Source organism: Erpetoichthys calabaricus (assembly GCF_900747795.2).
Source record: "Erpetoichthys calabaricus chromosome 1 unlocalized genomic scaffold, fErpCal1.3 SUPER_1_unloc_22, whole genome shotgun sequence".
NCBI classification, from domain to species: domain Eukaryota; kingdom Metazoa; phylum Chordata; class Cladistia; order Polypteriformes; family Polypteridae; genus Erpetoichthys; species Erpetoichthys calabaricus.
In genome coordinates this window covers 3,764,351-3,791,993 of record NW_026261588.1, presented here as the reverse complement: position 1 = coordinate 3,791,993, position 27,643 = coordinate 3,764,351, and the positions used below count along the sequence as shown (strand labels likewise).

Genomic DNA, 27,643 nt, shown 5'->3' with positions numbered 1-27,643 from the left:
TGAACTCAATGACTTCACGCCTGTCCTTAACATCCCATATCATGAAGACCTTGGAATGACTACTTCTTTATCTCCTCAGACCACAGGTGATTCACACACTAAACCCCCCGCAGTTTGTCTATCGAGAGAAGGTGGGTGTGGATGATGCCATTCTCTAAGTTCTCCACCGGACCCACCTGCATGTGGACAAAGGATGTAGTGCTGTGTGGGTCATGTTTTTTGACTTTTCCTACAACTTCAACACCATCCAGGCCATCCTACTAAAGGACTTAAAACTAGTGAACTGAATTACAGATTACCTCACTGGTAGACCCCAGTTTGTCATAATTGAGAACTGCACATCACAGATTGTAATCAGTAGCACAGGAGATCACAGTGAACTGTTCTTTCCCCTTTCCTCTTCACTGTGAACACATCAGACTTTATTTACAACTCAGGGACACGCCACATGCAGAAGTTCACAGATGACACTGCAATTGTGGAGTGTCAGGGGTGAACAGGAGGACGAGTACAGGGGTCTAGTGAGTGACTTTGTGGGATGGTGTCAGTCATACCAACTGCTGTTGATCACTTCCAAAACTAAGGAGATGGTTGTGGACTACCGTAGGTCTAGACCACCACTGAGAACTGTCTGGATTGAAGGGGTTGATGTGGAGTGGATCAAGACCTACAAATACCTTGGAGTGCAGTTGGATGACAGGCTGAACAGGTCAGAGGACACAAAGGCTCTGTGCAGGAAGGGGCGAAGCTGGCTCTCTTTTCTAAGGAGGCTGAGCTACTTTAACATATGAGTTTAAGAAACTCCTATTATGGACAATGAACATCACCCACTATCCACCACCATAATTAATCAGAGGAGTCTGTTTAGTGGTAGGCTGCTATTACAGAACTGCCATACGGACAGATACGAGATATTTTTTGTCCTCAGAGCCATTAGACTCTTCAACTCTTCCTAACAGTAGTGGGCAGTGGTTGAGTTCTGGGCCTGATGCTCCTTCTCTCCTCCTAAGCTCTCCTCATTAGCTGTGCACCACATCTGATATCTCACTATTTGGTCACTACTGTATAACTTTTTTTTTTTTTAATGGGTCACTTTAAACACGTAATCTATCTATCTATCTATCTATCTATCTATCTATCTATCTATCTATCTATCTATCTATCTATCTATCTATCTATCTATCTATCTATCTATCTATCTATCTATCTATCTATCTATCTATCTATCTATCTATCTATCTATCTATCTATCTATCTATCATATAGTGCCTTTCATATCTATCCGTCTATCTATCTAAGACTAGATGTCTAAGTGCTTAGTAATCTGATGATAAAACAAAACAAAGTGTTCAAACCAAAATAAAGAGCAGTGTCTCTTCAATAAAGACGTTAATAAATAAATAAACAAATATTCCCCAATACAAACAGTGTTCTTTGGTGGAGATTAAAATCACAGTAAACAGTCAATAAATAATCCACAAATAAAAAAGGGAAAAATCACATGAGGATCAGTCCATTAAAAACAACAACAGCTTCTGTGCCATCTTCTAAAACTGAAGTTTCCTCTTCTAAAACTGATGTCTCCTCTGCTTACCATTTAAGATCTCCTTACCAAGAGGAGAGACCACCAGCAAGAGCAGTCATCCTTCACATCGGCTTCTGCCCCAGTCACCTTAGCTTGTCACCACTGAGGACCCCAAACTCATCTCATGTTCCTAACAACACCCCATGGCCTTCTGCAGGGTACCTTGTGAGTTGTTCTCCTTTCTTTTGTTGCCATCCCTTGGCCTTCAGCACACAATAGGTTTCAACCTTGCCCCTTGAACTCCATGTGCTCACTCCTCTCACGGCCACTTCTTGACCTCCAAGCCACTGCATCAGCTCAGCCATGATTCTGCATTTACTTTATTTCTCATTTAACCTCCATTTTCATCTTTCCATTTTTCTTTCCTGTTCAGTTCTGTTCTTGTCTATCCTGCTCAGCTCATTTTAAACTCAATGCGGTGCAGGTGTCTAATTACAGACCCCAGAACACTAATGAGGACACTGGCTGAACCACACGTGTCTGCAGGTGTAAAGTGCGCTCCACCAATTCACCACCAACACTCCAGGGCTGCTCTGCTCCCCCACACGACCACATCCACCTACGCCCCTCTGAGTCCACCATTTTAATTTAAAAACCTGCAGACAACCACTGACCCCTGACATGTGTCACCACACAGCTTTGTATTTAGTAGTAAAGAGAATCACGCAGTGACCAGAGTGACCAGTGGAGCACAGGACTAGTGTGACAGGTGTCCTTAGTGACGTCAAATTATTCACATCTCCAGTCAACCGTTTCATTGTCTGCTGGTATTGGGGAAGACCCTGACTGACTGAAATGACAAAAGAAGGATTTGAGAGTCAGAGGGTTTGGACCTGTACAAACAAGTGTGAGTTACAAACACAAGAGGGCGCCACTCCTCACACTGGAGTATCTCACTGACAAGCCCACTGAGGTCACCTTCCCAGAATCCTCTCAGTGTCTCTGATGTCTACCGCACATGATGTGTATGTCCACCTGTTGGTCACTAAGCCCACTGACAGATATATGTCGATGTCCTGTGTAGACCTGGGGGTCATGTCTTGTAGAATGATGTCAGCCTGTTCAGTCCACTTGGCTATAATGGCGGTCACTTCCTGTGTCTCCCACCTTACTGTCCACACTGCCTTCAGTCCTAATCCTCTCCTCCCTGTGACCTTCTCTTTCTGTGTATGGCTGGCTGTTCATTTCTACTGCTGCTGTCAACATTTCCTCCTGTTCCTCTGTCTGTCCTCCTCTCTCTACTTATCCTCTGCCTTGTCCTCATCTTTTATTCATCCTTTTCTTCATTCTGTTCATCTCCTTCTCTTGTCTCTCCTTATCTTTGCTATTCTATTCTCTTTCTCCTTATCTGTCACTCCAGTTCAGCTCTAGCTCTCCACTCCTCTTTGTCTTCTGTCACTTTAGTCATCTCTTCTCCTCACACAGACTGTGTTTCTCCTCCTTATTCTATTTTAGTGATTTTTAACAAACTTTAGTGAGGACATCAGAGGAGTGTAAGGGGGAAAGTGACAATGGAGGACAGGAACAAGTACGATATTAAAATAAGGAATGGACAGCGTGGGCTTATGGGACAAGAAATAAAGCAACAGTCTGAACAGAGAGGATGAGGAGAGTGACCAGTGTGGTGGAGGGGCTCAGGGTCACAATGCTGTCTTTATGAATTGAATTATTAAAGGAAATCTGCAGTTGTGTCACCACACGTCCATCTGTCTGTCCATAAGGGACACTGCAGTCTGTCCTGATTAAACACAGCGTTTGTGTTGTGGGAGTGGAAAAGTCAGAGCGATAATGTGACAAGAAATAAAATACATGAGACACACACACACACACACACACACACACTCTTGTTGTTCACTTACTTCAGTTTCTCTAATTTGCAGTTTTCACTCCTCAGCCCCTCACACAGCTGATCCAATCCTGAATCCTCCATGTTGATGTTGTAGCTCAGGTTCAGTTCAGTCAGTCGTGAGTGTGGAGCAGAAAGAGCTGAGGAGAGAGCTGAGCAACATCTGGAGGTGAGACCACAGTAAGACAGGCTGTGGATAAGAAGAGAGAGAAGTGAGGACATGAGGAGAGACAGACAGACAGAAGGACAAACAACACAAAGGTTCAATGGCCACTTGTATTCTGACTTTTCACTGAAGTGCATTGTGAACACGAGACCACTGCCATTCTTATAAAGTAAGGCGCTATATACCTGACAGGGTCTCCTGCCTTCACGCTGGACTGACTGGTGCCAAGTCATTCAGACTGACATGTGGACATCAACACTGGATAAGAACGTCACAGACATGAGACTGACGGCGTCCTGCACTCGTGTGACCAGATGGACTTGTCACAGGTGACCACGGGGTAAGGATGACAAACTGGAATTCTTGTCTGTCATTTACCACTCAGGACTGGCAGCTCTAGTGGTGACCAGCGGCAGGTCTGTTTGTCTCCGTCTATGTCAAAGTTTTTTATTTTAGTAATCGGTTCAATTTCTGAACAGGAATAAAGGAATATTTGTGTCCCTGAAGTGTTATGGAGTCTCCTCTTTTATTTGTTTGTATTATTTTTGTGATACTTTTTCACTTCACTTGCTGTCGTCCCGATGCGTCTTCTATTCACCTGAGTGATTCAGTTCAGTCAAATATAAATACAAAATGGGAGACACTGAGCTACAGGAGGAGACCTCTGAAAAGCATTTAGGGGTTTATGTTAGCACAACATTTTCAATGACTAAGTAATTTACAGAATACATTAAAAAGATAATATAAAATGTGAGGTTATATCATAAAAACTGTTGAATTTAAGTCAAGGGACATTATAATCCAACTCTATAATACACCTATGATACAATTTGAGATATCTTAACATAGACAGGAAGTCCTATTGCAAGAATACAGGAGGTCATTTCGAGAGATCTTTAAATGTGTTTGAGATATCTTGAAATATACAGAAAGATATATTGAGATATCTGAATCTGTATTTCAGATATATTAAAATGCCTGTGGATGTATTTTAAGGTTTCTCAAAATGTACTTAAGAGATCTCAAAATTGACAGGAACTTATTTCAAGATATCTCAAAATGTGTAGCGTATCATTTCAAGATATCTTGAAATATATGCATTTTCAGATATCTTTAATTCACTGTGAGATATTTAAAATGCACTTCCATATATCTCAAAATGTTCATTTGGCTTGCCATACGGGAAGTTATTTTAAGATATCTTGAAATATAATTAAGACATTAAAAAGCATTTAAGATATCTTGAAGTTCACTTTTAATTTCAAACACCTAAAAAACATTTTAGACATCAGAAATTAATTTCATTATATCTTTAAATGGGTCTCTGCTTCACATGAGATATCTTAGAATGTATTTCACGATATCAAATACAATTTGAGATAGCTTCAAAAAGACATTAACCTATTTTGAGGTATCTGAATAGCATTTTCAGCTATCTGTAATACAATTTAAGATATGTGAAATACATTTCCAGATATTTCAAAGCATCTTCATGTCCATTTTCAGTCAGTCAGTCATCATCTAACATGCTGTTTCCTAACACAGGGTCATCTGGTCTGCTGGAGCCAATCCCAGCCAACACAGGGCGCAAGGCAGGAACAAATCCCGGGCAGGGCACCAGCCCACCGCCCATTTTCAGATACCTCAAATACATTTCCAGATATCTTATAACAGACAGGATGTCACTTTAAAAGAATAGGCAATTTTACAGAAAGTGATTTTAAGATATTTTGAAATCTTGTCATCACATTACAATTACAATATCCTTTTCTTCATGACATAATGGATAGAAAATGTCATGAAAGTGCAGTCACATTGTGTCACTTTGTCCTGAGTCACCCCTAATGTGGTGTAGTAGAAGTGAACAGCAGCTTTGTGAATGTCCGGTGGTCTTTTTTATCTGCCATTCGACTGGTCCAGGTGGTCTGTCAGGCGGGTTGAGCAACTTTACATTTTCTTCTTGCTGTGGGTTACTAGTTGTCACTTGTCACATAGCCATGTGCACAGAATTGTCCCCAAGCTTGTCTCAGCTCTTCCTCTTGTCCTCTCTCCTGCTTTTCTCCAGGCTGTGCTCGGCCTTTTTCGAGTCCTCCCAGTTCTTTCTCTCGGCCCAGTCGTCTGAGGTGAGGCTTGAACCCGAGTTTGTCCTTGTTGTACTTAGCAGTTGTTGTGTGCTAATGTCCACTTGTTCATATTAAAGACATTGAAATATGTTGACTTAAAGCCATCCTGTGACTCCTCTGTGGCCTCTCTGATCCCCGTGCTCTTAACTGGCTTGTGATGGCCTTGGTGGCCTGCAGCTGTCACACTCACATGAAACTGAGACGTCAATAGTCAAGTCTGAGGATGAGCCGAGCAATAAGAACACAAGCGAGCAAAAGGAGATGGTAAGTGCTGAGTGATCTTATGATACAACTGAACAAAGTGTTCAAAACCTAAATAAAGTGAAGTGCTTCTTCAATAAATAAGTTAATAAATAAATAAATATTCCCCAATAAAAAGAGTGTTCTTGATGGAAATTAAAATCACAGTAAACAGTCAATAAATAATCCATAGATAAAAATGAGGCAGGTTTTGACCTTACCCCTTGAGTGCCGTGTGCTCACTCCTCTCAGCGTCACTTCTCAAACACTTGTCTCCACTCCACTTCTTCAGATCAGCCACAATTCTGCATTTACTTTATTTCTTGTTTAACCTCCATCTCCATCTTTTCATTTTTCTTTCCTGTTCAGTTCTGTTCTTGACTATCCTGCTCAGGCTCATTTTAAACTCCCTGGGGTGCAGGTGTCTAATTCCACACCCCAGAACACTAATGAGGACACTGGCTGAACCACACGTGTCTGCAGGTGTAAAGTGCGCTCCGCCAATTCACCACCAACACTCCAGGGCTGCTCTGCTCCCCCACATACCACATCCACCTACGCCCCTCTGAGTCCACCATTTTAATTTAAAAACCTGCACACAACCACTGACCCCTGACATGTGTCACCACACAGCTTTGTATTTAGTAGTAAAGAGAATCACGCAGTGACCAGAGTGACCAGTGGAGCACAGGACTAGTGTGACAGGTGTCCTTAGTGATGTCAAATTATTCACATCTCCAGTCGGCCATTTGATTGTCTGCTGGTATTGAGGAAGACCCTGACTGAGTGAAATAACAAAAGAAGGATTTGTGAGGCAGAGGGTTTGGACCTGTGATGACATCAGTGAAGACCATGTGTGTGTAAAAATATAATAAAGGCGCTATATACTGGATTATTGAGAAAGTCATGTGACAGCCTACACTGATCATGTGGTGAGATTCTTGTTTTAATGTCCCACAAGAGACACAAGTGTGAGTTACAAACACAAGAGGGCGCCACTCCTCACACTGGAGTATCTCACTGACATGCCTACTGAGGTCACCTTCCCAGAATCCTCTCAGTGTCTCTGGACGTCTACTGCACATGATGTGTATGTCCACCTGTTGGTCACTAAGCCCACTGACAGATATATGTCGATGTCCTGTGTAGACCTGGGGGTCATGTCTTGTAGAATGATGTCGGCCTGTTCAGTCCACTTGGCTATAATGGCGGTCACTTCCTGTGTCTCCCACCTTACTGTCCACACTGCCTTCAGTCCTATTCCTCTCCTCCCTGTCACCTTCTCTTTCTGTGTATGGCTGGCTGGTCATTTCTACTGCTGTTGTCCACGTTTCCTCCTGTTCCTCTGTCTGTCCTCCTCTCTCTCCTTATCCACTGCCTTGTCCTCCTCTTTTATTCCGTCCTTTTCTTCATTCTGTTCATCTCCTTCTCTTGTCTCTCCGTATCTTTGCTCTTCTATTCTCCTTGTCATTATCTTTCACTCCAGTCCAGCTCTAGCTGTCCACTCCTCTTTGCCTTCTGTCACTTTAGTCGTCTCTTCTCCTCACACTGACTGTGTTTCTCCTCCTTATTCTATTTTAGTGATTTTTAACAAACTTTAGTAAGGACATCAGAGGAGTGTAAGGGGCAAAGTGACAATGGAGGACAGGAACAAGTACAAGATTATAATAAAGAATGGACAGCGTGGGCTTATAGGACAAGAAATAAAACAACAGTCTGGACAGAGAGGATGAAGAGAGTGACCAGTGTGGTGGAGAGGCTCAGGGTCACAATGCTGTCTTTATGAATTGAATTATTAAAAGGGAATCTGCAGTTGTGTCACCTCACGTCCATCTGTCTATCCATAAGGGACACTGCAGTCTGTCCTGATTAAACACAGCGTTTGTGTTGTGGGAGTGGAAAAGTCAAAGTGATAATGTGACAAGAAATAAAATTCATGAGACACACACACACACACACACTCACACACACACACACACACACACACACACACACACACACACACACACACACACACAGACACAAACACACACGCACACTCACACTTGTTGTTCACTTACTTCAGTTTCTCTAATTTGCAGTTTTCACTCCTCAGCCCCTCACACAGCTGATCCACTCCTGAATCCTCCATGTTGTTGTTGTTGCTCAGGTTCAGTTCAGTCAGTCGTGAGTGTGGAGAAGAAAGAGCTGAGGAGAGAGCTGAGCAACATCTGGAGGTGAGATGACATGACCACAGGCTGTGGAGAAGAAGAGAGAGAAGTGAGGACATGAGGACAGACAGACATACAGAAGGACAAACAACACAAAGGTTCAATGGCCACTTGTATTCTGACTTTTCACAGAAGTGCAGTGTGAACGCGAGACCACTGCCATTCTTATAAAGTAAGGTGCTATATACCTGACAGGTTCTCCTGCCTTCACGCTAGACTGACTAGTGCCAAGTCATTCAGATAGACATGTGGACATCAACACTGGGTAAGAACGTCACTGACATGAGACTGACGGCGTCCTGCACGCAGGTGACCAGATAGACTTGTCACAGGTGACCATGGGGTGACGATGACAAACTGGAATTCTTGTCTGTCATTTACCACTCAGGACTGGCAGCTCTAGTGGTGACCAGCAGAAGGTCTGTTTGTCTCCATCTTTGTTGAAGTTTTCTTTAATTTTTTGATTAATTTTTATTATGAGTTCATTTTCTGAACAGGAATAAAGGAATATATGTGTCTCTGAAGTGTTATGGAGTCTCTACTTTTATTTGTTTTTTATTATTTTGGTGATACTTTTTCACTTTTCTTGCTGTTGTCCGAATGCGTCTTCTATTCACCTGAATGATTCAGTTCAGCCAGGAGTTTCTACTTTGATGGTACCTGCCGAGTGCAGATACAGACCAGAGCTGCTTCCAGAACCTTCCGCTTGGCAGAGACAGGTTGAGTCTGATGAAGGTGATAAGTGGCGGTCACTGAAATGGGTCACATGTGGAGGGGCTCGTTTGAGGTATCAGGTAACCCAACACATTCCTCTTCGACTGTAATAATGGCAACTGTGCATTCCTTATGTAATGAACTTGATGAATTACAAACTAAAGCTTGTGTTCAGAGAGAATACAAAGAAGCCTGCATTATGGAGACTTGGCTCTCTGAGTCCATCAGTGTCACAGAGCTCATCATTGAGACATCATCGTCACAGGTAAAGGGCCCGGTGGCGTCTGCCCATCTGTATATAAATGGGGGTCTCAATCAGTAACAGTCAGTAAAGCAGTGAGCTCTGCGGACATTGAGCTACTCAGCGTGTCACTCAGACCACTCTACTCTTCCAGAGAATTTCCACAAATATTTGTCACCGTTGTTTGTATTCATCCTAAGGCTCACCCATCGATGTCAACAGAGATGATTATCACAGCTTTAGTCGACACGCTGAAAGTGAACACTCAGACCAAAGCATCAGAAGCCTAACCTTTGTCACCAGGACTTAAACAAAGGCACCAAAAGCACAAACACATTTTCTGATTTGCACTTTGCTTGTAATTCAGCAGCACTCTTGTAAAATACTCCTCACTATTTCTGACATTCAACACTTTCTGTAGGAATTTAAAAGTCCACAAGAAGACAGTGAAGCTCTAGAGTGAAGATTCAATCCAAAGTCTCCAAGGCTGCTTTCATTGTCCACACTGAGATCTTTTTGTATCGCAAGCCAATTTAACATTTAGAGATATCTCAAAATGAATTTCAGATATCTTAAAATGTTATTTACTTTTTAAGATATCTGAAACTTGCCTTAAGATATCTTAGAATAATTTCCTTTTACATTTTAACATATCTGCAATTCATCTTGAGATATCTTAGAAAAGACAGGAAGTCCTATTACTGTAGAAGAACAGAAAATTTTACAGGAAGTGAATGCAGGTTATCACAAAATGTATTTGAAATACACAGAGAGTTACTTTAAGATATCTGAACATGTATTTTAAGACATCTTGAAATGCATTTGAAATATCATGCAATGCTTTTTAGATATCTTAAACAGATGCATTTTTAGATATCTGTAATTCAATTTGAGATATCTAAAATACATTTCCAGGTATCATAATATGTATTTTAAGATATCTCTAAATGTTAATTTGGCTTTCCATATGAAAGGTCAATTTAAGATCTCTAAAAATTCATTTGAGATATCTTGAAATGCATTTGAGATGTCTCAAAATGTACAGATATCATAAAATGTTAAGGAACTTATTTTACGATATCCCAAAATGAGTTTCAGATATCTTAAAAAGTAAATTGCATTTTAATATATCTACATTCATTTTGAGTTTTCTCTAAATGTTCATTTGACTTGCCATACAACTGCACAGTCATTAAGTACAAGCCAATTACTGTCTCCCATCTAATCCAGTTTTGCTCAAGAACGTCCTTGATGAGCTGGATGGACTGCTCTCTTCCCTCCCAGATGACAGCAGCCCACTTCTACACATCGGGGACCTGAACATCCACCTGGACAGTCCTCCTGCTGCAGACTTTCTTGCTCTTCTTTCCTCGTTCAACATAACACACCACCTCATCAAATGAAAAGGGCGACAATCTGCTTGACGTTGGTCTGTCACACAACTGCACTCCTACAAAGGCAACTGTCACTCCACTACACTCATCTCACCACTTCTTCATTCAATTCTCTCTGTTTCTTACCTCTTCTATAAACCCCACTGTAGTCTTCTGCCATCACAACCGCTCCCTCTCTCCCACCATCTTCTCTTCCCTGGTCTCTTCTTCTCTCTCTCCTCCTGACCATTCCTCCACTCTCAATACCAATGTTGCCACAGTCACCCTATGCTCAACTCTGTCCTCCTGTCTTGATAATGTCTGTCTTCTCTTTCCTAGGCCTGCATGTGAAAGACCCTACTGACCCTGGCTTTATGAAGCACCTCATAGTCAACAGACTGAGCTTAGGACAGCTGATAGGAAATGGAGGAAATCAAAGGCCCAGGTAGACCTGGATAAGTACAATTACTTTTATCATCCTTCTCTTCTGTCACCCCCAATACTATGGTACATTTCTATCAGACCAGAATTAACAGCACTACTGACACACACTCTCTGTCCTCCACTTTCACCTCCCTTCTTAACCTTCCAACACCTCCTCCTCCAACCTCCTTGAATGTGTGTCAAAGGGTGGCTATCAACAGTCTACTCTCATCATCACTGTCAGTCATCATTCGCCCTGTATCACCCAACATTCTTCACACTCTCTCCTCTCTCTGCCACTGATGTTTCCAACCTCCTCTTCAGTCACCCCACTGCTTTTCCACTCAACCCCATCCCCTCACATTTCCTTCAGACTATCTCTCCTCACTCATTTCTGAAATTGCACACATCATTAACACCTCACTCAGCTCAAGTACCTTTCCTAAGATGTTCAGACCTGCTCTGATAACCACACTCCTCAAAACCCAACACTCAATCTGTCCTAAGTTAGCCATTACAGGCCTGTCTCTCTCCTTTCCTTTCCTGAACACTTGACCGTGCTGTGTGTCTAACCAAGTCTCTTCTTTCCTTGTTTGCTCAATCCCAAACAGTCCAGCATCAAAAGTAACCACTCTACTGAGACAGCTCTACTGATTGTGGTCGACCAGTTTGGTTATCTAGAGCTGTCAACATGTCATCAGTCCTGATCCTTCTAGATCTCTCCTCTGCCTTTGACACAGTCAACCATGAGATTCTTTGCACCCCCCTTTCTGAACTTGGCACCACCAGGACTGCTCTCAGATGGATTGGGTCCTATATCTTCGGCTGATCTCAATATCTGTCCTCACAAGAAGAGATGTCAATGGTGCATCAGACATTTACAGGGCTGCCCCAAGGATAAATGCTGAGTCCTCTACTCTACTCTTTCTACATCACCTCACTGGAACCCATCATCCAATCCAATGATTTCTCACATCTGTGATCTGGTGATGATGTACAGCTGTACCTGTCGTTCTCTCCTAAGGACAACATGGTATCGACTAGAGTCTCTGTATGTCTTACTGATATTTCAACCTGGATGAAGGACCACCATCTACAGCTCAGCCTGGCAAAGATGGAGCTTCTTATTACCCTTGACAGACAGTCTGCTCAGCTCTCCATCTCTGTACATCTCATTGTCACTAACATCTGGCAAGTCTGTACGCAGCATTGGGGTGGTGGTAAACAGCCATCTTTCTCAGATAACATTTCTGATGTCTCTCATTCGTGCAGATTCACTCTGAATAACATCTACAAGATCAGACCTTATCTGACTGAATACACAGCCCAATGTCTGGTCCAGGCTTTGTTCTTATCATACCTGAATTACTGTAACTCACCACTAGCAGGAGCAACCACATACAGTGGATATAAAAAGTCTACACACCCCCTCCAAAATGATAAAAAATGAAACCAAGAGAAATCCTGCCAGAGATTATACCACATTCATTGTAAAACTGCAATCTGTACAAAGAAGGTGAAAACAAATCAGAGATTGTTAGTGAAAATTAGGAAAAAAACACCTCAAAAACCGGATGTCGTGCAGAAAGGTGAAGTTCCTCTCCTTCTTCAGTTTCCTCATAGATGCTTGAAGGTTTTGTTCCAAAACAGACACACTTGGAGCTTTTCATGATTCCATCCACCCTGACTAAAACCACATTTAAAGCTGAAGAAACACAGCCCCAAAGCATAACACGTCCTCCAGCGTGCTTCAATGTGGGTCTCATGGTGTTCTTTTGATGAGGTGCTGTGTTATTCTTGATCCAAACATACCTTTTGGAATTATTTAAACTTGGTCTCCTCAGACCACAATACATTTTTCCACAGTTTGTGGGGGACTGCGTATACGTTTTGGCAAAGTTTAGCTGGGCTTGGATGTTTTCATTTGTGAGAAAAGGCTTTCGTCTCGCTGCCCTACCCCACAACCCAGAAAATGACTGATTGTTGTCACATGTAGGGAACAGCCATGACTTGTCAGGAAATCCTGCAGCTCCTTTAATGTTGATGTAGGCCTCTTGGTCGCCTCCATGACCAGTTATCTCCTTGTCTTATCGTTAATCTTAGATGGATGTCCTGATCTTGTTAGAGTCACTGTTTAGTCATATTTTCTCCACTTGTTGATGACTGTCTTCATGGTGCTCCAAGGGATGTTTAATGCTTTAGGTACTTTTTTTGTATCCCTGTCCTGATTGATACCTTTCAGTATGAGATCCTGGTCATGTTTTGAATGCTCTTTGCAGACCATGGCTTTTGAACTATGCTGTAACCAAGAGGATATCAGAATAATCCAAAAAGAACAGCCAAACTTTATCTGAGCACAATCAGAGACACTTTATTTGACATCAGGTGTGTACTAACTACTATGTGAGAGGAGGCTTAGTGTGATTGGTTGATTCTGAATGCAGCCACGTCCTTAATTATTAAAGGGTCTACACACCAAGGGCACCAGGTTTGTGGGGGATTTTTTTTTCCTTTTATCAATAAACAGTTTCTGATTTGTTTTCACATTTTTTGTATAGACTGCAATTTTGCAATAAAGGTGGAGTCAGTTCTGACAGGATTCATTTTGGCTTCATTTATCACACAAAACCTGCCATTTTGGAAGGGGTGTGTAGACTTTTTATAGCTACTGTATGCTGTCAAGGTACTGCAGATGGTCAAAAATGGAGCAGCCATCTTGTATTCAACCAGCCAAGACAGGCACATGTCACTTCTCTCTTCAGATTTCTACTTTGGCTCTCTGTTCAGATCCTTGATGCTTTCCAACAGAGTCGTCAATGGGCCAACTCCTGAGTATATGGAGACACTGGTGAGGTGCTGTGCTCCTTCTTGCCTACTTAAGTCTGCCAGTGAACAGCGTCTGGTGATGAAATCTCTGGGTCATACCAAATCTCAATTCAGATGCTTTTCATGTGGAGCTTCTAGTTGGTTGAAAAAGCTGTCCACCTGCATCTGAACCGCTGACTCCCTCAATGTGTTTAAGAAGCGACTGAAGACCCTCATTCTTCTGGCTCATTTTAAACTCACTGGGGTGCAGGTGTCTAATTCCACACCCCAGAACACTAATGAGGACACTGGCTGAACCACACGTGTCTGCAGGTGTAAAGTGCGCTCCGCCAATTCACCACCAACACTCCAGGGCTGCTCTGCTCCCCCACACTACCACATCCACCTACGCCCCTCTGAGTCCACCATTTTAATTTAAAAACCTGCACAGAACCACTGACCCCTGACATGTGTCACCACACAGCTTTGTATTTAGTAGTAAAGAGAATCACGCAGTGACAAGAGTGACCAGTGGAGCACAGGACTAGTGTGACAGGTGTTGTAGTATATTGTAGTCTGGACTTTTGGGGATTCCGTAGTAAGGAATTATGGGTATTGGGGAGCTTAGAGGAAGTGATATAATAATAAGACTGTGTAACGTGTACTCTGGAAAACGATCTTAATAAAGGACCTGTTAAAGTTTATTACTTTGAATCTGTCTCCTTCTTCTTCCTTTTTATTGGTACAATATTATTGCCCATAGATATAACAGGTGTCCTTAGTGATGATCAAATTATTCATATCTCCAGTCGACCATTTGATTGTCTGCTGGCATTGAGGAAGACCCTGACTGACTGAAATAACAAAAGAAGGATTTGTGAGGCAGAGGGTTTGGACCTGTGATGACATCAGTAAAAAACATGTGTGTATACAAATATCAAAAAGGTGCTATATACTGGATTACTGAGAAAGTTAGGTAACAGCCTACACTTATCATGTGGTGAGATTCTTGTTTTAAATGTCCAACAAGAGAAAGAGGTGTGCGTTACTGTCCATGTCTCTCCTTAGCTTTGCTCTTCAGTTCTCCTTGTCCTTATCTGTCACTCCAGTCCAGCTCTAGCTGTCCACTCCTCTTTGTCTTCTGTCACTTTAGTCGTCTGTTCTCCTCACACTGACTGTGTTTCTCCTCCTTATTCTATTTTAGTGATTTTTAACAAATTTTAGTGAGGACATCAGAGGAGTGTAAGGGGGAAAGTGACAATGGAGGACAGGAACAAGTACAAGATTAAAATAAAAAATGGACAGCGTGGGCTTGTGGGGCACAAAATAAAACAACAGACTGGACAGAGAGGATGAGGAGAGTGACCAGTGTGGTGGAGGGGCTCAGGGTCACAATGCTGTCTTTATAAATTGAATTATTAAAAGGAAATCTGCAGTTGTGTCACCTCACGTCCATCTATCTGCCCATAAGGGACACTGCAGTCTGTCCTGATTAAACACAGCATTTGTGTTGTTGCAGTGGAAACGTCAGAGTGATAATTTGACAAGAAATAAAATTCATGAGAAACACACACACACACTTGTTGTTCACTTACTTCAGTTTCTTTAATTTGCAGTTTTCACTTCTCAGCCCCTCAAACAGCTGATCCACTCCTGAATCCACCATGTTGTTGTTGCTCAGGTCCAGTTCAGTCAGTCGTGAATGTGGAGCAGAAAGAGAGGAGGAGAGAGCTGAGCAACATCTGGAGGTGAGACCACAATGAGACAGGCTGTGGAGAAGAAGAGAGAGAAGTGAGGACATGAGAAGAGACAGACAGACAGAAAGAAGGACAAACAACACAAAGGTTCAATGGCCACTTGTATTCTGACTTTTCACTGAAGTGCAGTGTGAACACGAGACCACTGCCATTCTTATAAAGTAAGGCGCTATATACATGACACGGTCTCCTGCCTTCACGCTGGACTGACTGGTGCCAAGTCATTCAGACTGTCATGTGGACATCAACACTGGATAAGAATGTCACAGATATGAGACTGACGGCATCCTGCACTCATGTGACCAGATGGACTTGTCACAGATGACCACAGGGTGAGGATGACAAACTGGAATTCTTAGGACTGGCAGCTCTAGTGGTGACCAGCAGCAGTTTTTTTAATTTGTTGTGATTCATTTTTAATTATGGGTTCATTTTCTGAACAGGAATAAAGGAATATATGTGTCCCTGAAGTGTTATGGAGTGTCTACTTTTATTTGTGTCTACTGCGAATGTACCTGCCGAGTGCAGACACAGACCAGAGCTGCTTCCAGGACTTTCTGCTTTGAAAAGACAGGATGAGTCTGATAAAGATGACAAGCAGAGGATGCTGAAATGGGTCACAAGTGGAGGGGCTCGTTTAAGGTATCCGGTAACCCAACACATTCCTCTTTGACTGTAATAATGGCGACTGTGCAGTCCTTACGTAATCAACTTGATGAATTACAAACTAAAGCTTGTGTTCAGACAGAATACAGAGAAGCAAGCATTATGGAGACTTGGCTCTCTGAGTCCATCAGTGTCACGGAGCTCATCATTGAGAGGCCATCTCACAGGTAAAGGGCCCGGTGGCATCTGCCCATCTGTATATAAATGGTGGTCTCAGTAATTAATAGTCAGAAAAGCAGTGAGCTCTGCGAACATTGAGCTGCTCAGCGTGTCACTCAGACCACTCTTTTTGTCCAGAGAATTTCCATAAATATTTGTCACCGTTGTTTGTATTCATCCTAAGGCTCACCCATCGATGTCAACAGGGACGATTATCACAGCTTTAGTCGACACGCTGAAAGTGAACACTCAGACCAAAGCATCAGAAGCCTACCCTTTGTCACCAGGACTTAAACAAAGGCACCAAAAGCACAAACACATTTTCTGATTTGCACTTTGTTTGTAATTCTGCAGCACTCTTGTAAAATACTCCACACTATTTCTTACATTCAACACTTTCAAAGTCCACAAGAAGATGGTGAAGCTCTGAAGTGAAGATTCAATCCAAAGTCTCTAAGGCTGCTTTCATTGTCCAGACTGAGATCTTTTGATGGACTCCTGCACTGATTTGAAATGGTGCAGATGGCAAATGGCTGTTTGTTCACCCAGTTTGTCTCAAGCCCAATGTGTGGTGACGCCTGTCGAGATCTCATCTTCTCAAATGATAAAGACAAAGGATGAAGAACAGATGTTACTGAGACTTTAAGCAGCAGCAATCACATATGTCAAATGTGAGATAATCTTTGAAAACACACAAATGTGCACCAAAACAGAGACCTCTAACTTGAGGAAAGCAGACTTTATGGAGATGAGGACGTATCTACAAAACATCAAACGGAAAAGCAAAACCTCAGCAACTCTAAATGACAGCTGGTGTCACTTCAGAGATCTTCTGATCCAGAATCAAAAAGAGTTCATTTCAAAAACCAATAAAACAAAAGGACTTTAAATGAGCCAAAATCGCTAAATAGGAGAATGATAAAAAGATTAAAACTGAAAAGATCAATGTACCAGAAAATCAAAAATCCAAAACAAAGCAAACAAACAAACAAACTAAAAACACACAGAGAGATTGTGACATAAAGGAATACCAGACACTACAGCAAGAGATTTGAAACATCAAAAGTGAAACTGAAATAAAAATTACTAAAGAAGCCAAAACAAACAACAAGCTCTTTTTTTAGTTCAACTCCAGTAAACAGACAATAAAAGAGAATTTTAGAAATTTTTGGAACATGAATGGAGAAATCATTGAAAATGACATTGAAACAGTAAATGAACTGAACAAATATTTCACCCAAACATTTATAAAAGAAGAAACAAGTGGAATGCCTTATGTAGAAGTAAAAACACACTCTGAGTTCATAGCTTTTATAAAAGAAAAGACAGTCGTGCTTCAAGCCCTCAGTATGTTGAAGGTTAATAAAACCCTTCGACTTGATGGGATTGTTATGTCTAAGAAAGACGCTGACAGCTGTTAAGTGCAACACCTTCCAAAACCTTCTTTTATTTGTTTCCTTATCTCCGTTTTTCTTTCACAGACCAAAACAATCAAACTCCTCCTAACAAGCAGACCTAACGCACATGGCTGCATAATCGAACCCTGCAATTAAGATTACAGTGTACATATATCACAGGGATCTCACCAATTGTATTGAAAGACATTAAAGACGTCATCTATAAACTCTTATTAGGCAGATCTGAGCAGTCACTTCAGGAAGGAGAAACACTAGAGGACTGGAATTTTGCAAATGTGACTCCAATCTTCAAGAAGGGGGACATAATGGATCCTAGTTAATTACAGACCAGTTAGTCTTATTTCTGTGCCATGCAAAATTATGTAAACCATAATAAGAAATACATTTAAAAATTACTGAAATGAAAATGAAAATACTAAATAACAGCCAGCATGGGTTTATGAGAGGAAGGTCCTGCCAAGCCAATCTTTTAGATTTTTTGGAAGAAATAAGTGACAAAACAAATCCTACAACATAATTCATGTAGACTTTCAAAAAGCCTTTGATTCAGTCAGCACACACCAAAGATTAATTCTGAAATCAGAAGCTGTAAGCATCAGCAGTAACACACAAAATTGGATCTCTGGTTAGTTATCCGGCAGGAGACACAGAATACAGAGACAAGGAGAATGAAGTGAGGTCATCAGTGGAGTCCTTCAGGGGTCTGTCCTTGCACCCTCATTACTTTTTCTGATTTATATCCATGACATTGATTCTGGTGTAGTTAGTAAACTTGTGAAATTCACAGGTGACACTAAAATTGGAGGGATGGCAGACACAGAGGAGGCAGCAAAAAGAATTTAAAAAGACCTGGACAAGCTCCAGAACTGGGAGAACACCTGGAAAATGAAATTTAATGTAGAAAAGTGCAAAGTGCAACACATGGGCAAAAGGAACATCAATTATAAATACAAGATGGGGGACACTGAGATACAGGAAGAGACCTCTGTCAAGAATTTAAGGGTTTATGTTCACACAACATTTTCATTAACTAAGAAACGAATAGAAGCAATGAAAAAGCCAAATGAAATGTTAGGTTATATCATAAAAACTGTCAAATTTAAGTCAAGTGATGTTGTGCTCAAACTATATAATGCACTAGTAAGACCATATCTGGAGTTCTGTGTGCAGTTCTGGTCACTACACTACAAGAAAGACATAGCAGCACTTGAATCAGAGCAGAGGAGAGCAACCAAGTGCATCATGGGACTGGTGGACATGTCCTACTGTGACAGACTCAGAGAATTCAACCTATTTCGTCTGAGCAGAGGAGACTGTGTTGGGACCTCATCCAGGTATTTAAAATCCCCAAAGGCATTGATAAAGGAGATCTAGCAGAATTCTTTCTAGTTAAGGGTGAATCTCATACTCGAGGACATCAGTGAAATTTAAGAGAAGTGCATTTAAAACTGAAGACAGGAAGAAGATTTTATGCAAAGAGTTGTGGGTCTCTGAAACAAACTACCAAGACATGGAGTTGAAACAGAAACCTTGACGAACTTTAAGAAGAATCTGCATGAGATATTGGGACAGCTTAGATATTAGCAGTAGTACATACAGAAAGCAACTGTCAAAGGAGGTGTTAGATTGATTTATGACCTTTAAGCCCCGCCCCCAAATATGAAAATATGAAAATATAAAATATGAAAATATGAAAATATAAAAAATATAATTTATGAAAATATAAAAATATGAAAATTTATGAAACTATAAAAATATGAACTATACCCCGCCCATGCGGGGGTTGGACCACCGTCATAATTGATCATCTCTAAACCACACCTTTTAGGGTGGGTCTTTCGTAAATCGGACACCTATCACGCCCCATGAACAATACTCACGCCCCTGAGGTACGCCTTTATCTCTCAATCCGCCTATAGGGTTAGGGGTGAGGCGTGTCTCTCACCACCGACTGTGGGAGGAGCCGAAAGAGTTGTTGTATAAAATTCTAGACATTCAGTGAAAACGCCACGACACACAAAAGCAAACAGAATGGACGGTCTTGTGAACGCTCCTAAGAAAGCAAACAGGGTGTCCAGAAGAACGTTACGGGAGTTACGGGAACCACGCTTCAGCTCAGTCTGGTACGACTCTAACTGTGCTTTGTGCCGGGTAGAGTTGAAAAGAAATGCTGATGGACAGCTCACGATCGCTGTTTCCAAGAAGGAGCCTATCCTTCCCGAATATAACGAGGCCAGTCACGAAGAGGCGGAAGATAAAGAAAATGTGCTAAAGGAGCGAGTGACTGAAATTAATTTTTCTATAAAAGACTGGACTTTTTTTAAAGCTCTTATGCCAAATATTGATGAAGCTATTTACCAAGGGAAACTGTCTGACCAGATGAAAAGAATTAAAAGAAAATTGGAGGAGGAGTTTAGCATGTTGAATAATTCATGCTCGGAGGAGGAGGAAAACTGGGAGGCAACCACCCCTAAGTGAGTGGGGATAAATACAGAGATCTTTTCCCCCCAGTCTACATTAACCTAAAAACCTATCGAGATGTCTTCAAATACTTACCCTACTGAAGCTGGTGCTAGCTGGTCCGGTCGTCTCCCTGTTCTCTCGGCCTCTGAGGTGGCAGAAGTCCTCGACATTCTGATGCGCTCCGAAGAACCAAGCTCCGGAGGTATGGAACATACGTCCGCCGCTGACTACCTTTTTTGGCCGGCCAACCTTCAAGCCAACACTGCCTACTCTACTCCCGACGAGATGATCGACACTAACCTACAGCCCTGCTACTCGGCTGCTGACCAGATGCTGACAGACGACGATGTGTTTTGGTCGGGTGACAACCAACACCCCGCCGGCTACGCTCCTGATCAGACCTGTTGGTCTATGGAACAGACGGCGCTCTGCGACGGCCTGTTTTGGCCCGACGACATCGTACCTAACTCCGGGTACTCTGTCCCTAACAACTCTCCTTCAGACCCACCGTCTTGGCCGGATCTTCTGATGCCCTCAAACGACCAGATCTATTGGCCTGAACCTCAGTTACCCGCCCCTGATGATATGTATTGGCTGGACTGTCTCCTGGAGAACCGTACAGTACCTGACCATTTTGTCCCTGCTGAGGATGCTCGGAGGAGCCTAACGGGAGCTGAGGAGATAGCCGTGCAGGCCATGCGGCAAGAAGAGGCCATGGACAACCTGGTAGATGCTCTGTCCGCATGGAAGCCATCGTCCCGGCATGCTGATTGTGAGAGTATGGACATTGAGCAAACTGACGGGCCCCTGGGTCAAACACTTCGAAAGACTCTGAAACTGGTGAAGAGTTTGATTGCGGCTCTGCTGGACATAATAGTCGATCGGGACCTAAAAAGCACCTGTCATGGCTGTTTCATAGATCACCCCAGCCAGACGCAGCATACGTGTCTGTTTGAGCCTGACTCTGTTTATCGGGTTGGCCGCTTTCAAGAGGTTCTGACTATTTTCCGCAAACCATGGCTCAGGAGCCTGGTCATAAAGACTCTGGGTTGCTTCAACATCTTTCCGCCTTTTCACAAGGTTCATTCATTTGTGCAAAATGCCGTCGATGAACTGGAAAAAGAACATTCTATTAGCGAAGCCATTGTACAAGCCTTTCACAACATGGACGATCCCTCTTACTCGAAAATACGTGAAATAGCCGATGCCTTTTCTAAAAGACATTTTTCTGAACCGACCGATGCACCTTTGGGGTTTTACGGGGAGTATGACTTAGAAAAATCAGACGAAGTGTCTGCACTCAATGTTCCTGTTCTATGAAATGTTTTAATCATGTTTTTTAATACTGCCGTTTTGAAATTTTAATAATGTTTTTAATCATGCTGTTTTCAAATTTTAATAATGTTTTTTAATCATGCTGTTTTGAAATTTAAACAATGTTGTTTTGAAAATTAACAATAAAGACTCATTTGATTTTTAAACCATTGACATTTTTCTTTCACCATCGACGATGGAGGGTTACTTGAAAAAAGTTTATTATAACCCGGCAAATCCTGGTAGCTTTGGGGGAAAAGACTCTTTGAAAAGAGCTCTTGAGGTTTCGGGTCAGAAAAGTAATGACCAACAGGTGTCGGATTGGTTATCCGGTCAATATGCTTATACAATTCACAAACCCGCTAGAAGGCATTTTAGGAGAAATAAGGTTTATGTATCCGATATAGACTCGCAATGGCAGCTGGATTTAGCGGACATGACAAATGTGTCCGAGCATAATCTGGGGTATAAATATTTGTTAACATGTATCGATGTACTTTCTAAGTACGCGTGGGTACGCCCCCTGAAGAACAAAACGGGTAAGGAAGTGACAAGAGCCTTCCAAGACATTCTGAGTGACGGTCGAACTCCAAAGAAGCTCCAGACCGATAAGGGTAAAGAGTTTTTCAACCGAGATTTTCAAAAACTGTTAAAGAAGATAGGAATAAAACATTTCACCACAGGAAACGAATTAAAGGCCTCTGTGGTGGAGAGATTTAACCGCACACTAAAATCTAAAATGTGGAAATATTTCAGCGCTTATAACACGAGAGCCTACATCGATAAATTGCCGGATCTAGTATACTCTTACAACAAAAGTTATCATCGAAGCATAAAAATGGCTCCTTCCGATGTTAACGCGTTAAATTCCTGGAAAGTTTTCAAAAACTTATACGGCGTAGCCAGCCCCCCGGGTCCGCCGCTGTTTAAGTTCAAAGTAGGAGACACAGTTAGGGTGTCTAAAACCAGACATCCTTTTGAGAAAGGTTATGAGCAATCATTTTCAGATGAAATCTTTACCGTATCTGAACTTGTACCTAGGGAACCGGCAGTGTACAAACTGAAAGACTACGATGGTGAAGAGATTGTAGGATCCTTTTACGACCCTGAATTACAGAAAATTAAATTCGGATACACAGACGTTTACAGGATTGAAAAAATACTGGCTAGGAAAGTTAAGAATAAAAAACGACTCATTTTAGTCAAATGGCTCGGCTGGCCAGAAAAATTTAACAGCTGGATACCGGAGAGCCAAGCCCAAGATGTTCAATAAAATCCAGAACGCTCCTAATCGACTCTTCATTCTCTAGCGATATACCATGGAGCGCAAAAGTTTTTTTGTGACTCTACCGAGCAACGCGTCCTCAGACATTTTCCCTAACAACACAATATCCAATTTCACGACGAAGCTTGCTAAACCCATAGAATTAGAAGGTTCTTGGGAAGTCGGTCTAGCCGAAATTCAGTACCCACATACGTGGAATACCATAGACAAACCGGATAACGAATTCTACGTTTCAGCTCCGGGGGTAAAAAAACATTACTACATTCCATGCGGATATTACGAAGGTATTCACGACCTACTGTCTTTTATGAATTCGACAACCTTAAACCTGCCCACTTTGACAGATGTTGCAGCTGGATTTGTCCCTTCCGAGAGCTCTGCGAAATTCAGTTATAATGCTGTGGAAAGAAGAGTCTACGTGGTACCGGGTGAAAAGGATGAAACTATACACTTGAAAGGACAGCTGGGTCGAATATTAGGAGCGCATCCTGATCAGACTCGGGGTTTAACTTATAAGGCACCTTTCCCCGCCGACATCAGGGCCGGCTTTTACACTTTGTACGTGTACGGGGATATGGTATCTCATCAGAGAGTCGGAGACAGCTACGTACCCCTTTTGAGGTGTGTTCATATAGAGGATCAGGCTAATAAAATTACAACCATCACATATGACAAACCGCATTATGCCCTAGTCAGCAAGAATCATTTTGACACAGTGACTATTGAAATAAAGACGGACCAGAACAAAAACGTGCCATTTCAGTTTGGTAAGGTGATAGTGAAGTTGCATTTCAGACCCGTCAGGCATTGTATGCACGACTGAAACAATGAGGACTTACCAGGACCCAACACCTTACATCCAATATTATCAGACCCAAGCGGGTAATGGCTTACCGGGATTCTCTGGATCCCCTGTAATGTATGGTGGGGGGATTGGAGGTATATTTCGAGGATTGTTTAGAAGAGCTTTACCTCTCCTTAAAAAAGGCTTTGACATCGCAAAACCACATATCAAATCCGCGGCTAAAAATATTGTAAAAGATGTGATCACAGGTGCTATATCCAGTGCTGCGGGTGGAGTCCTAGAAAAGCAGGAGGGAGCGGGCTTGATGGTCATGAGAAAGACAAAACGCAAGAGACCACCGGGGTCGCGTCAGCCCCCGCCAGCTAAAAAGGCCGGGCGCACTATTTTTACAGCATTATCTAAACGTCGTCAGAAGAGGAACAAGACTAAAGCAAGCAAAAAGAAGAGGAGAGACATTTTTTAAGAGAAGATGGCTTTCGTACACAGAATGTCCGAAGAGTGTGTCAAATCTGAACTGGATCTGTTTACGGTGCCTTTCACTCAAACGAGTGTAGATAAAAGTATATACGTTGAAGTACCACCACTCTCAGCCCTCTCTGAAGTAGCTCCGCTAGAATTTCTCATAGCTGGAAATGGGGAAGATTACCTGGACTTGAATAACACTCTTCTACACCTAAGGGGAAAGATAGTGAACGCTGACGGGACTAACATACCTGCCGGAGCAAAGGTCGGATTTGTCAACTACCCTATAGCCAGTTTGTTTTCTCAAGTTGATGTCACCCTGGGGGACCGCCTAATATCGCAGAGTTCAAATTGTTATCCTTACCGAGCGGTCTTAGAAGGTCTGCTAAATTACAGCCAAGAGACTCTTCATTCTCAGTTTGCTACAGGACTTTTTTACAAAGATACACTTAACAAATTGGAAGAGACAGACCCCGCCGGAGAAAACATCAGTTTTAATAACAGAAGTGCCTATACAGCCGGTAGCAGGACTGTCGAACTTCTGGGGCACATACATACAGATCTCTTTTTCCAGGAAAAACTACTATTGAACGGCCTAGACGTGAAGATTAAAATGGTTCGGAACAAAGATGAATTCTGCTTAATGTCCGGTGATGCCGAACGTTACAAAGTAATCATAACATCAGCCTCCCTGTTTGTAAAAAAAGTAAAAGTTTCACCGGCCGTGAAATTAGGACACGCTCATGCCCTTACATCAGCCAATGCTAAATACCCTGTGGAAAGGGTGAATATGAAAGTATTCAGTATGCCCGCGGGAATCCGAGTATGCAATCAAGAAAACCTGTTTCTGGGGCAACTACCAAAGTATGTGGTGATTGGCATGGTGGATAATGAGGCCTTTTCGGGGTCTTATACACGTAACCCGTTCAATTTCAAACACAACGATGTAGAGTTCCTGGCTCTGTACATGGACGGTGAACAGATTCCCGCCAAACCTTTTCAACCAGACTTTGTAAGCGGCAACAGTGCCAGAGAATATTATAATCTGGTATTGGCCACTGGTAAGCATTTGAAGGATCAAGCTCTGTCTATCAGCCGTTCAGAGTTCTCGCAAGGATATACTCTTTTCGCTTTTGATCTAACCCCCGATCAAGAATGCGGTGATCATTTTTCATTAGTTAAAACTGGAAACATGAGATTTGAATTACGCTTCCGCGTCCCTCTCCCTAGGACCGTCAATCTAATAGTATATGCGGTCTTTGACAACATCATCGAAATCAACCAGAGACGTAATGTTCTGTATGACTACTAATAAGCACCATGAATACAAAACAATTAACACAACTACTGTCCCAAGACCCCTACACCAAAAGATATTTCCGCGGTGTGCTGGCGTGTGATCAACTACCGGAAAAAAATAACGTCTTACCGGCCATGTTTGTAGTGAATACTCACCGTCAAACCCAACCCGGAGAACACTGGCTGGGGATTTACCTCACAGAAGACGGAAATGGGGAGTTTTTTGATTCCTATGGAAATCCTCCGGACTTTATCTACTTCCCGAACGACATTTACCGTTTCTTAAGCAAAAACTGTAAACAAATCATTTACAATAACCGACAGCTTCAAAGTTGGTTCTCGGACAAATGCGGTCAACACTGCCTCTTCTATCTGCATCAGAGAGGAAAAGGTCTCCCGTACACCTCTGTAATAAAAAAGTATTCGGAGGACGTGAACAGTAATGACTCTATGGTCTCTAAATTTGTTCGTTCCTGGCTTCCTTCGCCGGGAATCTGTTTTTATCAGTACCCTTGCGTGCAAAGATCAGAGACCTGTAAATATTTCAATAGACGGTTAAAGGATGACGACACTCTGTAATGAGATAAAATTGTATTTAATAAACAAATCATTTTACAAATTAATAAGCGATCCATTCCAGTCTTTTTTTTCTCGGTTTCAGTCGGTAGGGGGTATCTTCTGTATGATGAGCAGGGTGGGGGGCTGCGGGTGGCTTAAAACTTTCAAGGAGTTCTCTCGTTTCATCATTAGGTACGACAGAAAATGGAATGTTCAAACCGGCCATGGCGTTTACAAATTCCTTCCACCCCCGCGGTCTCCTATGTTCAGGTATTGTATGAGAAGCGGTCAGATTACGGACCAAATCCACCATGTTGGATCCGACCAAAGGTTTACCCTCTAACAATAGCTCTCCACGATTATTCCAAAACGCGTGATGAGGATTGACGGACATTTTATGTAAAACAAATTCAACATTTTTCTTTGCTTTTACAGGCGCGCTTCTCAAAACCTCTTGCCAAACCTTGTCCTCAGACACCATGACTGCTCCAGGGCCCCCCTCGCCATTTTCTTCTTTTGGTAATACGAGCGCCAGACTGCTAGTTTCTTTATCGGCCTTTTTAACTAGAGTCAGATATCTCTGCAAGATAGAAGTGTAAAGCTTCACCTTCTCGTCAGCCCCTATATCACAGCGTTGCAGGATGTTTCTCATTTCTTTGTCCAGTTCAGTTTCTGTGGCACTCAAGAGGTCGTTCGGGTTAGCGCTCTTTTGCTGAAAAAGAGACATCTGTTGCTGCGGGACCAAATACATTTTTTGAGCGTATTCCATGTTTATGCTCTAGAAGCTAATAAACTGGATATGAATGGCACGGCGACGCTTAAAAGAGCACCCAAAAAGCCTCCTTTCTGGTTCAGAATAGCTTTCTTCTTTTTTAAGGTTAGTTTTCTGTCACTTATTTTTCTGACAGATGTTTTATGCTTCTTGATTAGCTTAAACTGTTTGGGCGAAAGAGGTATATTACCTTTTAAAGTATTACAGGCTATTTCGGACAAAGCATTAATTAAATCGTCAGAAGAGGTGTTTATAAGAATTTTACGGCGGCGACAAGAGCAACGGAGTAAGGCCTTGAGAGGCTGTAGGTTTCTGCTTATTCTGGCCGACATGCTGACAGAATATGTAACGGGGACTCAGAACAGCTTCTTTTATCTTTTAACGGTGTACACGACCGGCCAATCGGGCGGAAACAGACCTGTTCTTAAACGCAGTTCGTCTGGGGTCTGTGCCTTTAAATCCACTAAGAGATAGCCGTACGGTAGTTTTGTAGCATCTTCGAAAGCTTCCAAAAAGAACTTAACACGCCTCGGATACATTTGGCGGGCCAAGGTAGTAATCTGCAATTTGTCCCTGGGGTTTTTAAAAAGAGTAATGTAATTGGCGTTAAGATTAATCGTTCGGCTTTTCTTTCCTTGAAAGAATAAATTTTGAACCAAGTAAATGATAGACAGATTCCGATGATGAGTATATTTTGTGAAAGCCTTTTCTATTTCCTGGCTTTCGCTAGCCGATTCCATCAGATCATCTATAATGACCAAATTTATTTTCTCAGGAGGGAGAAGTTCGTCGTCGCATAAAGACTTTGGGAGTCCCTCAATAAATTTTAATTGCTGAAATTTAGCCGATAGCTCGTCGTACATTTTCTGCCAGCAACTATAAAACCAAATTATATTTTGAAAAGGATGAGACACGACGTGGTTCGAATGTTCCAATAATTTTTTCACATAATAGGATTT

At 42.2% G+C, this 27,643-nt stretch overlaps 1 protein-coding gene across 50 annotated transcripts in view; it reads right to left on the bottom strand.

Moving 5' to 3' along the window:
- The window catches only part of LOC114645182 (NACHT, LRR and PYD domains-containing protein 3-like), a 913,740-nt gene that overhangs the window by 816,511 nt on the left and 69,586 nt on the right, over window positions 1-27,643 (bottom strand). For 40 of the 50 annotated variants that reach the window (XR_007933951.1, XR_007933953.1, XR_007933955.1 and 37 more), the window contains 3 exons: window positions 15,322-15,495; window positions 8,021-8,197; window positions 3,445-3,621 (listed from right to left, as the gene is read on the bottom strand). Coding sequence is in view for 45 of the 50 variants with exons in the window: in XM_051921718.1 (XP_051777678.1) it covers window positions 3,445-3,621; window positions 8,021-8,197; window positions 15,322-15,495 (528 nt within the window). In the remaining 5 variants the exon portion in view is untranslated. The remainder of the gene's footprint in view (window positions 1-3,444; window positions 3,622-8,020; window positions 8,198-15,321; window positions 15,496-27,643) is intronic. The other 10 variants (XM_051921689.1, XM_051921703.1, XM_051921712.1 and 7 more) reach the window with 4 other exon arrangements.